The 12,804-nt window shown below is 36.3% G+C and overlaps 1 protein-coding gene across 1 annotated transcript in view; it reads left to right on the forward strand.

Annotated features, from left to right (window-relative positions):
* The window catches only part of ADGRB3 (adhesion G protein-coupled receptor B3), a 646,981-nt gene that overhangs the window by 279,271 nt on the left and 354,906 nt on the right, over positions 1–12,804 (forward strand). The window contains exons 4-5 of the mRNA XM_045011262.1: positions 3,798–3,908; positions 9,641–9,802. Coding sequence (XP_044867197.1) covers positions 3,798–3,908; positions 9,641–9,802 — 273 coding nt within the window. The remainder of the gene's footprint in view (positions 1–3,797; positions 3,909–9,640; positions 9,803–12,804) is intronic.

A 12,804-nucleotide genomic window follows, 5' to 3' on the forward strand; every position in this document is an offset into this window, starting at 1 on the left:
ACTTAGCCAAGAATAGCAAAAGTGAGCAAACTTCCCTTGCTCAGAAATGCAATTAAAAGCACCAGAAACATATTGCAGCATTCTGTGTGGAACTATCTCAGCCTGTAACTGTAGGATACCTCTGTGCCAGACAATGTCTAGCAATGTGGTACTACTCTATCACTATTCCCATTTCCCCACAAACAGCTCCCTCAAGCTAAGGTGAGATTTGGTAATATTTTAGCAACACAGAAAGTATTAAAAGTTATATACTTATAATTAGATGGGAACTAGAAATGAAGGGAAACCATGTTATTTTAGTTAGTATTTTTTTTGTACTTCTAGGGGAACTTTTGGCAAAACAAAATGTTTAACAAGCTCTTATTTAAAATACATGATTGTAATATATACATAGACATTTCAGATATATATAGATATACACATAAACACTTTTGATCCCATTAAGAAAATGTACTTGTCCCTGATTTTCTTATGAGAAATCTGAGTTTTAGTGAGGCAATTGTTGCCTTTTAAGTTCTCATTGATACTAGTACAATACACTTCATAGAATCATAGAATCAGAGAATATCAGGGTTGGAAGGGATATCAGGAGGCCATCCAGTCCAACCCCCTGCTCAGAGCAGAACCAACACCAACTAAATTGAGAACACTGTTATTGACACAAGATTTCAAATATACCACTCCATGCTCCCCCAAAAGCCTGATCCTGCAGACAAACAATAGAGTGCTCCTCTATTGTGAGAAAGTAGTTTAACCACCTATGGCTTTCTAACAGGGGTGATCCAGGTTTAGTTAAACTTTGCTATCCTTGCTGAGCCTGCTACATCTCCAGGATCCCATGTTATTTGGGTAAACCGCGCTACCATGCAGACCCAGCCCAAGTGTGCAAGACAACAATGCTAGGGAGTGGAAGGGGACCTTTATGAACACACAGGAAGTTATAAGTGACACAAGTCCTCACCTCGTGGGCCAGGAATGCACTGCTTGCAAAGCTCACTCCGTATGTTGTTCATGTGCAGTATGTTGTTAAGTACCTCAACTAAATAGGCAAAATAAGAGGACTACATAACTCCTGTGGTATATTTGACAAAATATATACAGAAAATATTGTATATTAGTTACAAGAGATACTACTGAGCATGACTGGCGCACTATAAATACACAACGTACTGTGGATAGATAAGTTAAAAACTAGCTAATGTGCATTCATCTGTAAATTAAAAGGAAAGTTTGCTGTTTATTGGGGAAAAAGAGAGCGGTTTGGATAAAATTAGATGACTCCCGTCTGTATAAAGTGTTTTTTTTCTCTGTTGCCGTTCCTGGCCATCAATATCTCCATTGACATGAATGCAGTTATACCAGTGTAATGCTGGTGTAACAAAGACAAAACTGAAGCCTGGTCTCCTTAAAGTTCTCTGATCTCTTCATTAGGGCTTAATTCCGCTAGATGCTGAGCAACAACTCCTGGAGGTGCTGAGAAATCTGTACTTGCAACTCTGAATGGTGCTCAACATTTTGCAGGACTGAGGCCAAAGCATTACCATTTCCCTGTATGCCTCTGGAATGCCTTCTTCTTGCAAAGGATTCCCATTGTTGCACTCATTTGGCAGGTTGAAATATGGGTAAGCAGCATTCTGCAAGCATGGTGCCAGTATCGCTCAATACATGGGTGGTGCTCAAGAAGCAAACATCTCTCTCCAGATAATCTTCAGATCACACTGTTTATTTCAGTTTAAATGGACATCCAGACTACATCTCCCCAAATTGTTTGAATAAAGATCCCATTGTTAATTTATATTAGAAAATATAAAATCACAAAGTGAATGATCAAGGTGCCCTTTCTTAAATTGGGGGGAATTTAAAATATATGTTAAATAATTTAATTATCTGTAATAAATATTTCTAGCTTTTAGCATATCATATATAATTCACAAAATATTTTATTAATTATATGTTTCAAATATTCTCTTTAGAATGCAAAATATGCTGTTACTCTCAAATGAATAGTTACATTTTTAATTTAAAAGAAGCTAATAAAAGAATATTTACAGAGACAAATACTGATTTTGAAATGCTATCTTGACAATTATTAGAAAAGGCCAAAAAATACCCATCCTCTCTGCTGATTGGCTGTTGAAATTGTATGATTGTGATTTATTAATATTTTCATAACGCTAAAAGTTGAGACAGTCTTGGTATGAGAATGAGATTTTTTTAAAAATTACAGTAATCTGTTTTATAATAGCATTTAGCTCATATGTGGTGTTTTACAGACATTAACTCTGTAAAAGCCTCACCCACACCTTTTGGGGCAGGAAAGTAAGTATTATCATCTCCCCCATTTTATAGATGAAGAGACTTGGGTTTCTGTTCTCTCTCTCTGCAAGTAACCTGCCTTCAGAGAAGCAACTCTGAATTTTTAAACTTCCAGAGTTTCAGAGAAGCAGCAAAGAATCCTGTGGCACCTTATAGACTAACAGACGTTTTGCAGCATGAGCTTTCGTGGGTGAATACCCACTTCTTCAGATGCAAGACTTTCAGACACATTCTCACATTTCAGTAGAGAGAATTGCCTTCTTGCCTCATGGATCACCTGCCTATGCCCCTTGCCTCCCAACCCGCACTGGGCTTGAGTGTAGAGTATCTGAGAGCAGAAGGCTTTTCTATACACCTGTGATGAAAAGAGGGGGACATGTTCCAGAGGCAGAAATATCACTTACAGGGCACATGCAATCACAGAGGGAGCACTGGATGAATGAATTTGTCCAAAGCCAAAGAGGGAACTAGTGGCAGCGTTGGGATTAAAAATCATGAACTGTTGGCTTCAGCACTGAAGCCCATGTTATCCCACTGATTGTTATGCAGATGTCCCCTTTGAAATAAATGGGGAGTTCTGTTTAAAAATTGATGGCAAAATATAGCTCTGGACCTCACAGGGTATGTCTACACTGCAGCTGGGAACGTGCTTCCAAGCCAGGTAGACAGACTCACTCTAACTGGAGTAGACCTAGCCCATGTCTGCCTACCACAACCAGGTGCACTCAAAATAGCAGTGCAGATGTTGCAATACGGGTGGCAGGACAGCTGCCGGAGTACAGGCTCCCGGAGTCTATGCTCAGGTGGCTAGCCTGTGCCACAGTGTCCACACTGCTATTTTGAGTGTGCTAGCTGGAGCGGTGCTGGCATCTGTTTACCTGTGCTGGGAGGCACACTGCTAGCTGCAGTGTAGACATACTCATAGAGTGTTTTCCAAAGCAATGAAGGGAACAAACACGACTGTTGTTGAAGTCTGTATAATAAGCAGTTTGTGGCCATTTTATTATGTGGCATTGACATCATTCTCATGGAAAGCTGCTTGCCAGTCCATCAGTCTGAAGGATGAGTGCAGGAATGGGAGCTTTCTGCACAAGGAACTGGGCTGTGTCACAGAACAGCAATAATGAACGTTGTGGTGGTAATTTTCTGGTGTGGTTTGCACTGATTTAAAATAGAATATAATGTCTCCATTTGAATAATTGTTTTTGTCTTGTAACATGCAGCTGAATTATTGTACAAGTGTCACTACATTGAATGTTTTTATTGTTTCTTACAATAAAGTCATGTTTAAAGTTTTGCAAACGTGAATTTAAGTATAGTTTTTAAAAGATGAGTATAGCAAAATAAGCTGATAATTGCCATGGTCATTTGAACTTTACCAGCAATGTCCAGGTATGTTTAGGAACATATTGCATGAGACAGTATGTACCTTTGAGAAATGTCTACACACAAGCTTTCATAAACCTTTATTCTGTCTTTAGAATTTGGAATGATGGGAGATCATACAATTAAAAGTCAGCGACCTCGATCTGTTCATGAGAAAAGGGTCCCTCAGGAACAAGCTGATGCTGCTAAATTTATGGCACAAACTGGTAATACATTAGTTACATTTTTCTATTTACTGTTGTTAATTTTAGCAAAGCCACTGCATGTTCCATAATCTTTTACTGCATACCTGTCAGTTTTCTAAGCTGATATTTTTGAACCATTTATTTATTTATTTTTCCACCAGTTAAAGTCCATAAATAAAGTAGCTGAGAATTAGGTAGAACATATAAAAAACATGCACTGTGAATGTGGATACTGAATGATTTAATATGAACATGAGTTTATTAATAATTAAAGCAGGCTTACACATGAAAGACATAGTCTAGTTTTGAGATTAACTGTAGTTTACAGTGACCATATATCAGTGTTTGAAAAAAAAATGTTAAGGAAAAGTGTTAGAATTTTAATAGAAATAGAACAACTGAAATCTAATCCCTGCTTTGGACATTTATCATATTAATTAATTATTAGAAGACTTTAATGTGCATGTATTCAGCACTTAGTGTCCTTGCCCCAACATAATACTATATTCTCTAGGTTCCGGATTCATAATTGTTAAATATATAAATAGGTATGAATTAGACGTGCAAAATATCTAACAGTTTTACATCTAAGACATACACCTCTACCCCGATATAACGCAACCCGATATAACACGAATTCAGATATAACGCAGTAAAGCTGCTCTCTGGGGGGGTGGGGCTGCGCTCTCCGGCGGATCAAAGCAAGTTCGATATAACGTGGTTTCACCTATAACACAGTAAGATTTTTTGGCTCCCGAGGACAGCATTATATCGAGGTAGAGGTGTATTTTCGAAATTTATTTTAACAACTGCACTATCTTTGGATAAAGATACCAAAATATTACATAAAGAATCTACACCCTGCTCTTGTCTCTAAAAATCAGCATTTACCAACAATTAACACGCAATAGTATCTATGGATCCAATCCAGCTCCCTTTGAGGTCAAAAGAAAGGCTCCCATAGATTTCAGTAAAGGATGGATCAGGTCCTAAGATACTGAAATCCTGTCCTGTTCTAATTATAGGTTAATAACAGTGCATCTCAGATACCACTGTGTTGTAACAGTTGGTATATGCTGACTTTTTGATGTGCCCACTTTACTGCATTCTAATAAATTACTGCATCAGAAATCTTGTGCCACATAAGCATTGTATGGATTTGACACCAATTTACACTATATTCCATAGATACTAACCTAGAAGACTGTCTGCATCTTTCCTACATAATGCTTCAAGTTTAATATTCATTTTAGTAAATGAGCTATAATTGCATTTAGTTAAGTTGCACGTTGACTTTCTTAGATACAGAGTGCTTTACACTTTTAACAGATTTTCAGAAGTTGTATAGTAAGTAATGTAAACATAAATGTATAAAAATCGATAGTGATCCGTTTTTATAAAGATTTTAGAAGACAAAAGGTGCTACCCTCCCACCAGTACCTGGGATTGCTTTTATGCATGAACCCAATCGACAATACTGAAAGATGTCTGCAGTTATATGTCAGACATAAATGGAGAAATTATCTCAGTAGTTCCTCAGTTTCATACAGTTTTTGTTTAGGTACAGTGGGAGCTTATTACTTACATATGTATTTTAGACTGATGATGTCAGTTTCTTATTACTTAGACTAACCCTTTTGATTTAATGCTGTTTCTTGATTTCTTATAATTACCCTAAAAAAATTCAGAATCTGTTTTAGCATTTTATATAAATTAACTGTAAACCTACTACTGAACAGTAACTATACATCCATTTGCAGTGCATTTTCTATGGTTTTTAGAGAACTGCATTTCAAATGGACCACCAATATCCTCTACTCTGGAAATATGGTGACAACGAAGTGGAATATGGAAGTTCAGAATTATACAGGCTTGGTTTCCAAGTTCCTGTTTTGAAAGCATGAGAGATGTGTGTGCAGAGCATACAAATTCACATGCCTAATTCTATGGACATATCTTTTGCATACTGTAGAGAACTCATTTTAAATAATACTGTGTTCTTTTTTAGAACAGTGTTACTAATTTTCATCTTTTCATTTTGATTTTCCTTTGTAGTGATCATTTCATCTTTTCACTGTAATGTATTTATTTTCTTGTGATAAAACTAATGTGATATCTTCTTAAACAGAACCACAGGGATTTTCTAACATACTTCATAGATTTACTCATACACTAAGAAAACTAGTGGAGTTTGAAAATGGAAATCATATAGATTTCTTTTGGTTTATATAATTTCTTGTTATTTTAGTCTAATTTTTTTATCTAATAAAGAATAATGAAAAATAACTATAGTTAAACTGTAAGCATACCATTTTCATGCAATGAAAGGGCAAAGACACAGTAGAAGTACAAATTGCATTCTAGGAAACACATATTGTGCTGGAAAAATATGAGAAATGTTCAATACTGTTTTGAGAAGACTGGATCCAATCCCTTTGATACCAATAGAGTGTCAGGCCTAATATTCAGTACTAAAAGAAAGTGTTTGTATGTGTATCTGTGTACAACATAAAAAAATTCAAATAAATACTTTCATAATTTAATTATCTTATATTTGTTATTTTTGTGTTCCTGAAATTATCCTTTCTTTAGATATTATGGGATTTAGAATATATAAATGCAGGTAAGTGTTTCACAGATCAATGAGACATTCCAGACAGAATTTTCTCCTACAGGTCTAGCAACTCAGGAAAAGGAAGGATTGTTAGTTTGTTACCACTTAATTTGAGATCATAGGTTTAACATGGTAGGTATAAAGTCACTAACAGCTAAAAAGAAAACAAAACATAGTCCTTTTTTGTAATATTCAGAAGGGAAACAAACAAACAAAAAACCAAGAAGTGCAATCTGGGATTAGGCAGATAGTCAAAACCTAGGCTTAATCTAGAAAACTTTTAATATATTTGAAAATATAAAGCACATATTTTGCTAACAATTACATAATGTGTCTCCCCCCCTCTGAAAAATATCAAATATATCCTGTTTCTTTGAGCAAGGATTAGTAAAAAGTAATATGATTCTGCAAAAGGAATGGAATATTTTGTGAGACAAATCTGTTCTTTATATTTTCTAATCTCACAAAAATTGCTATTCCTTGTGCATGAAATGTCATGTTACTTCTTAGGGCTTCGATCCAACAAGCACTTACGCATGTGCAAAACTCTGAACATCTAAGTAGTCCCATTGCCTTCAAAGACTACTCACATGCTTAAAATTCAGCACATGCTTAAGTGTTTTCTGGATTGGGAGCCAAGATATACTGTTGTATGGTACATAGATTCTTCAAGGCTTTCAGTAAGCACTTTTCATCTTAAAACTCACTAAATACAATCACATTCCTTAATACTAAGCTACTACTTTTGTCCATTACATTGTGAAGGTTAAAAACAACTTTATCCTGTATAAGTTAGCCAATAGTTTTAATTTTTAATACTGCATTCTGCATTTTAATAGCAGTGCACTGTCACCAGGTCTGTGTGGGATAATGGGTAATTTGCATTCACTATATAAGACTGTTTTACATAATGAGGAACAAATTGAGAAGCATTGCTTTGACTTTTTGTGCTGTTTGACCTTTCATCTAAAGCACTTTTACAAAGGCAAAGTCAAGTGTCAAAGCTGTAGGAAAAGAAAGAAACTAAAATGAAGGATTTGCCTGGAATAGAAGTGCAGATGCTACTACAATAAGTTCTTTTACTACATTCTTCACAGGGACTATAGTGTATATTGAATAATACTAACTATTACAGTTACTGGTTGCCTATAGAATAATCATACCTACTACATTACTTCCTCTGATCTCAACGCAAGTCATGTAACAGCCTAATCAAAATCAATAAAATGCTTAATTTTCTACTTGATCCTTGTAACAAATGAGTGTAAAGCTTGCAAGATTCACATTTTGCGAGCTTTCACACCTTAATAAACCTTAAGCAATTGTCATTGTTCATAGATGTTTTTGCAATGTTCTACAATTTTATGAAAGGCTAGAGGATTTGTATGTTTTAATTATAAAGTGTTCTGGCTTGATACTGAATAAGTGGCACCTTATGCTGTGCTTGGTTTCTGGGAGGTTTTGAATATCCTTACGATTCCTGTTTAATGGAGTAGTGGAGACCAGACATGCGGCAAAAGTGATGGGCTTGCTTTGTGGAGAGAAAGGGGCAGGCCGGATGCCCTGCTACAAGAGCATGGTTTCTGGACAAATCACTATATGGCATTTACGGTACTCGAGGAAGACACTACCTGAGTCTTCCCGGCTGCAGAGTTTTCGTGATTGCTGCTGTGGGCAAAACCTTGGAAGAATAGATAAAGATATAGGGATGCAAACAGGATTTTAAATTTTTAATAATTACTTCAAGATAAAAGATCATAGAATAACATTGATTTTTAAATATAAGTTCCAGTTTGTTTCAGAAGGGACTTAGGTTTAAAATCAATGGCCTGATAAGGCCCATGGCATTGTATTTTACAATGACTGTAATGAAGCTAGGTGAATACGATTCCATGATTACTTACAGAGATTGTTCAATGAATTTGCTTCAGCCAGATTCATACCCTTTCTGTATTTTCCTAGCATGAATGCCTTCAGATAAAGAATTTCAGAGACACAAGTGAAAATGAATTTTTAATACCCTTGCCCAAGTAGTCATACCAGAATGTTTCTGCATGCATCAGGTCAGGGAACGGAAGTAATACCATGTAGTAGATTTCATCACTAACAACAAACTGACTCAGCTCAAATAGAAAATCTTCACAAATCAGACCCAATTTTGTCACCGATGCTCATATTGGGTAGTACCTTGTGCTAAGTAATCCTATTCATTTCAGTATGATTGCTCAAAGACTAAGGTAGTACACATTATGAGAAAGAGTAGGAGAATCTTGCTTTTGGTGATAATCCATAGAATAAAAAAAAGTCAGATATTTTTAAAATAACAAATGCATTTGAAGATATTGCAATTCCTTAAACATATTCTGTGAGCGGAAATAGCAGATATATTTTTTGGCTAAGTTATTCACTGTCAATTATTTGTTCTATTAAGTTCTGACTATATAACTCCATTGAAAATAGCTGTAATTACTGTATGCAGTAACAGTGTCTAAAGCAGCAAACAGTTTAGCTCATCCCCATATCAAAGTCTAGTAATGAAGAACTATGATGAAATATTAAATCAAAGTTCTTAGCCCACCATTCAGCTTAATAGTCTGCGTAGCTACAGTAAAGTTCTGAAAGATTCTTTTTTGTTTATGGGTAAAATCAGAGGGTCAGGAATCTTCTCTCAAATGCTTCTCTCACCCAAATGGAGTTCAATACTTTTGTTTTGTTTTGTTTTTAAAATTTGACTCTGCTGTCATCATTCCTTAAAAACTATCATCTAGCCTTCATTTTGGAGTGCTAAATATAATCAGTCAAAAATAAATCATTTTTAGCTATGAAAAACTAGACTTTTTCTGTTGTTTTGGTGTGCCAAGGGCAGTGTTGTTTCTGGAATGTTCAAAGACAGTAGTTCTAAGGAAGCTGTAAATGATGCCATGTGGTCAAATTGGTTTTTCTCCAGCTTTTAAGTGTATTTGTTTTCTATTCATTGAACATTTTTCAAAGCTGCTTTCTTTCCATTAACTTTTAAGTTTATTTTAGTTCGGTTTATTGTCTTTCAATTATACCTGCACGCCATAGTAAACTTTGGCAAACAAAAATCTTTATTAATACTCATGACAGTATTCATGTTTGTTTGTTGTCTTGAATACAGGTGAATCTGGTGTTGAAGAGTGGGCCCAATGGAGCACATGTTCAGTTACTTGTGGTCAAGGGTCGCAGGTGCGAACCAGAACTTGTGTATCACCTTACGGGACACACTGCAGCGGCCCTTTAAGAGAATCAAGGGTTTGCAATAACACTGCCCTCTGTCCAGGTAGTGTTAGCAGCCAATCAATAAAATTGTGGATGTTATTGAACTGTATAATGCTAAGAATTTCAAATGATACCTTTTTCTTTAAACATGAATTGCATAGAAGAACTTTAATTAGAATGGAAATTGTACTTCTTATTCATCTGTGAACTTTTATTTTCTGAGTGATTATTTCCTGTTTCAGAGAAGCCAAGGAACTGAAGAAGAATTTTTTTTTTCTGTCAGTTCCAGATTAAAAAAAAATAATTCTTGTATCATCCTTTTTTGCTCATAGGTTTTCTGTATTGTAGATAAAGGTGGGGGGGAAAGGCACAATACAGATTGTACTTTTAGGGGAAGAAATCCTGATCATCAACACACTAAATAGATGTAAAAACTCCATTGATAAGCAGTGGTGGTGAAGCTAACATGTCATCAGACACTGCATTTGTTTAACCATTTAGTCTGATATGGCCTGAATGATGAGAATCATTCATGAGATCATGAGAATGCCCCTTGTGGAATTTCCTCTACAGTCTTCTGTCTAGGAAGGGTAAGATTTGCCCATCACAGGGGGAAAAAAAAAAGAGTCTGGCCAGCAAGTCCCCCTGACTCCATGAGTACATGGCCATCTGGATAGAAGCCCTATGCTTCCATTACAATTCTGGACTTCCTGCAGTAATTCTCATGTTCTATGGGCTGTCATTGCCTTTGGGGTCTGTCTTATAAGGGATGCAGCAGAAAAATAATAGAACCATAGAATAGATTATATTACTTTTTCTATGAAATCTCTGCAGTCGAAGACTTATGCGCTTCCCTCCAGGTACATGAATTCTCTAACCTTCCTGCAACACAGGAGCTCAGGACTACAGAGAGCTGTCTGCAGATTATGAGGAAAGGCAATTGATTCTTCCTTTACAAGTAGGGAGGTGGGAGAGATCCAGTCGCAGAGCATACATGTAACTGGATAATGATTTGTAGACTCAGTCTCCTACAGTTATCTTGAGTTAAAGACTTGCAGTTTCACCCTGGTAGCGGGGACATGTCAATATGGTTATTCCTATACAGTTTGTATATCAATTTCTAAAATGTTTTGGGAACTTTTGAGATGAAAGGCATTATAAAAGCACAAAACAGCTTATCCAGTAAACAACTAATTTAATGAGAATTATTGTCAACCTTTTATAATTTTACACTATGTTCTAGATAGAAAATTCCATATGAATTGCCTAATATTTTATGATCTAGGAACCCCAAAGCAAGAATGGAATGGACTATTTTAAATGTGTCCATACAAGAATACCCATTTGTCAAGGTTCCTTCCCCACTCTGAACTTCAGGGTACAGATGTGGGGGACCTGCATGAGAAGCTCTAAGCTTAAGTACTAGCTTAGATCTGGTCTTGCTGCCACCATCCAGATTTCTCAGTGTCTGGAACACGCTCTTTCCCCCCAAAACCTTCCCCTCCCTGGGTAGCCTTGAGAGACTTCACCAATTTCCTGGTGAACACAGATCCAAACCCCTTGGATCTTAAAACAAGGAGAAATTAACCATCCCCCCTCCTTTCTCCCACCAACTCCTGGTGGATCCATATCCAACCCCCTTGGATCTAAAAACAAGGAAAAAATCAATCAGGTATTAAGAAAAAAGCTTTTAATTAAAGAAAAGAAAGGTAAAAGAAAACCCTCTGGGAGAGATTAGCATACCAGCTACTCTCACAGACGACAGATTCCAAACACAGAGGATGTTCCCCTGGGCAAAAATCTTAATACACACAAGAATACCCAAATTTGATAATTCCCTTAATGGTACCAAGACAAGTTACAAAGAAAATAAACATAAACCCATTTATCCCTTTCTAAAACTTACTACTCTGATAAGAGGCTGGTTTCTTGATCTTTTTCACTCCAGCTGAAACTGAAACTGACTAAACAAAGGAAACTTCACTCCTTCCTTTTGAAACATCTTGTTCCCCCATTGGTTCCTCTGGTCAGGTGTCAGCTAGGCTAGGTGAACTTCTTAACCCTTTACAGGTAAAAGAGGCATTAACCCTTAACTATCTGTTTATGACACCATTATTTCCAGGAGAGATTAGGATAGCTCATTAAAGAACAAAGTATCAGAGGGATAGCCGTGTTAGTCTGGATCTGTAAAAGCAGCAAAGAATCCTGTGGCACCTTATAGACTAACAGACGTTTTGCAGCATGAGCTTTCGTGGGTGAATACCCACTTACGAAAGCTCATGCTGCAAAACGTCTGTTAGTCTATAAGGTGCCACAGGATTCTTTGCTGCTTTTAAAGAACAAAGGGTGGTATACATTGTGTAAGAACTTCTCTTGATTTAAAAATAGCAAAATATGTCCTTCCAGGACTACCTGAAAACTAATGAGTAACCTCCCTGCAGCTGTTTTGTTATTTTCTAGGATACCTTTATATGTAGTCTCTCTTCTGAAGAGTTAAAACCCTCCTCATTCAAAAACCAAACCAAAAAACCCACCATTATTACCATGTGATGCAAAAGTCAAGTAAGTTATCATCCAAGTGCACAACAATAATTCTTAAATAATGTGATTTTAACACACTGTAAAAAGATACACACACAAAATGACCACCTAATTCCCCAACAACATTTTCCAGAGTAGCCAAGGCTTCTCACCTCTTGCTTAAGAGTATGAACTTCAGCTCTGGGCATAGCTTTATTATTAGGACATCCTATATCCAGATACCCATGGTGGATAATGGTTCCCAGTTGTCACTGGCTATCCTTTGTAGAGATGAGATGGGAAATGGATTTCCCATTGCTCAAATATTTTTGAGAGTTGGAAAAAAAAATTCCTATCTCAAACTGGGATGAAAAGTCAAAAATCTTAAAAATAATAATTAACTGAAAACATTCTTGTTTCAGGTTGGTCAAAATGTTACATTTCAATTTTGACCTCCCGCCCCTCCCCCCTTTTAAACCTTTTCTTTAGACTAATTCACTTAAATTTATTGTAGGACTACTCCTGCAAACATACTCCACATGG

Source organism: Mauremys mutica, chromosome 3 (genome assembly GCF_020497125.1).
Source record: "Mauremys mutica isolate MM-2020 ecotype Southern chromosome 3, ASM2049712v1, whole genome shotgun sequence".
NCBI classification, from domain to species: Eukaryota; Metazoa; Chordata; order Testudines; family Geoemydidae; genus Mauremys; species Mauremys mutica.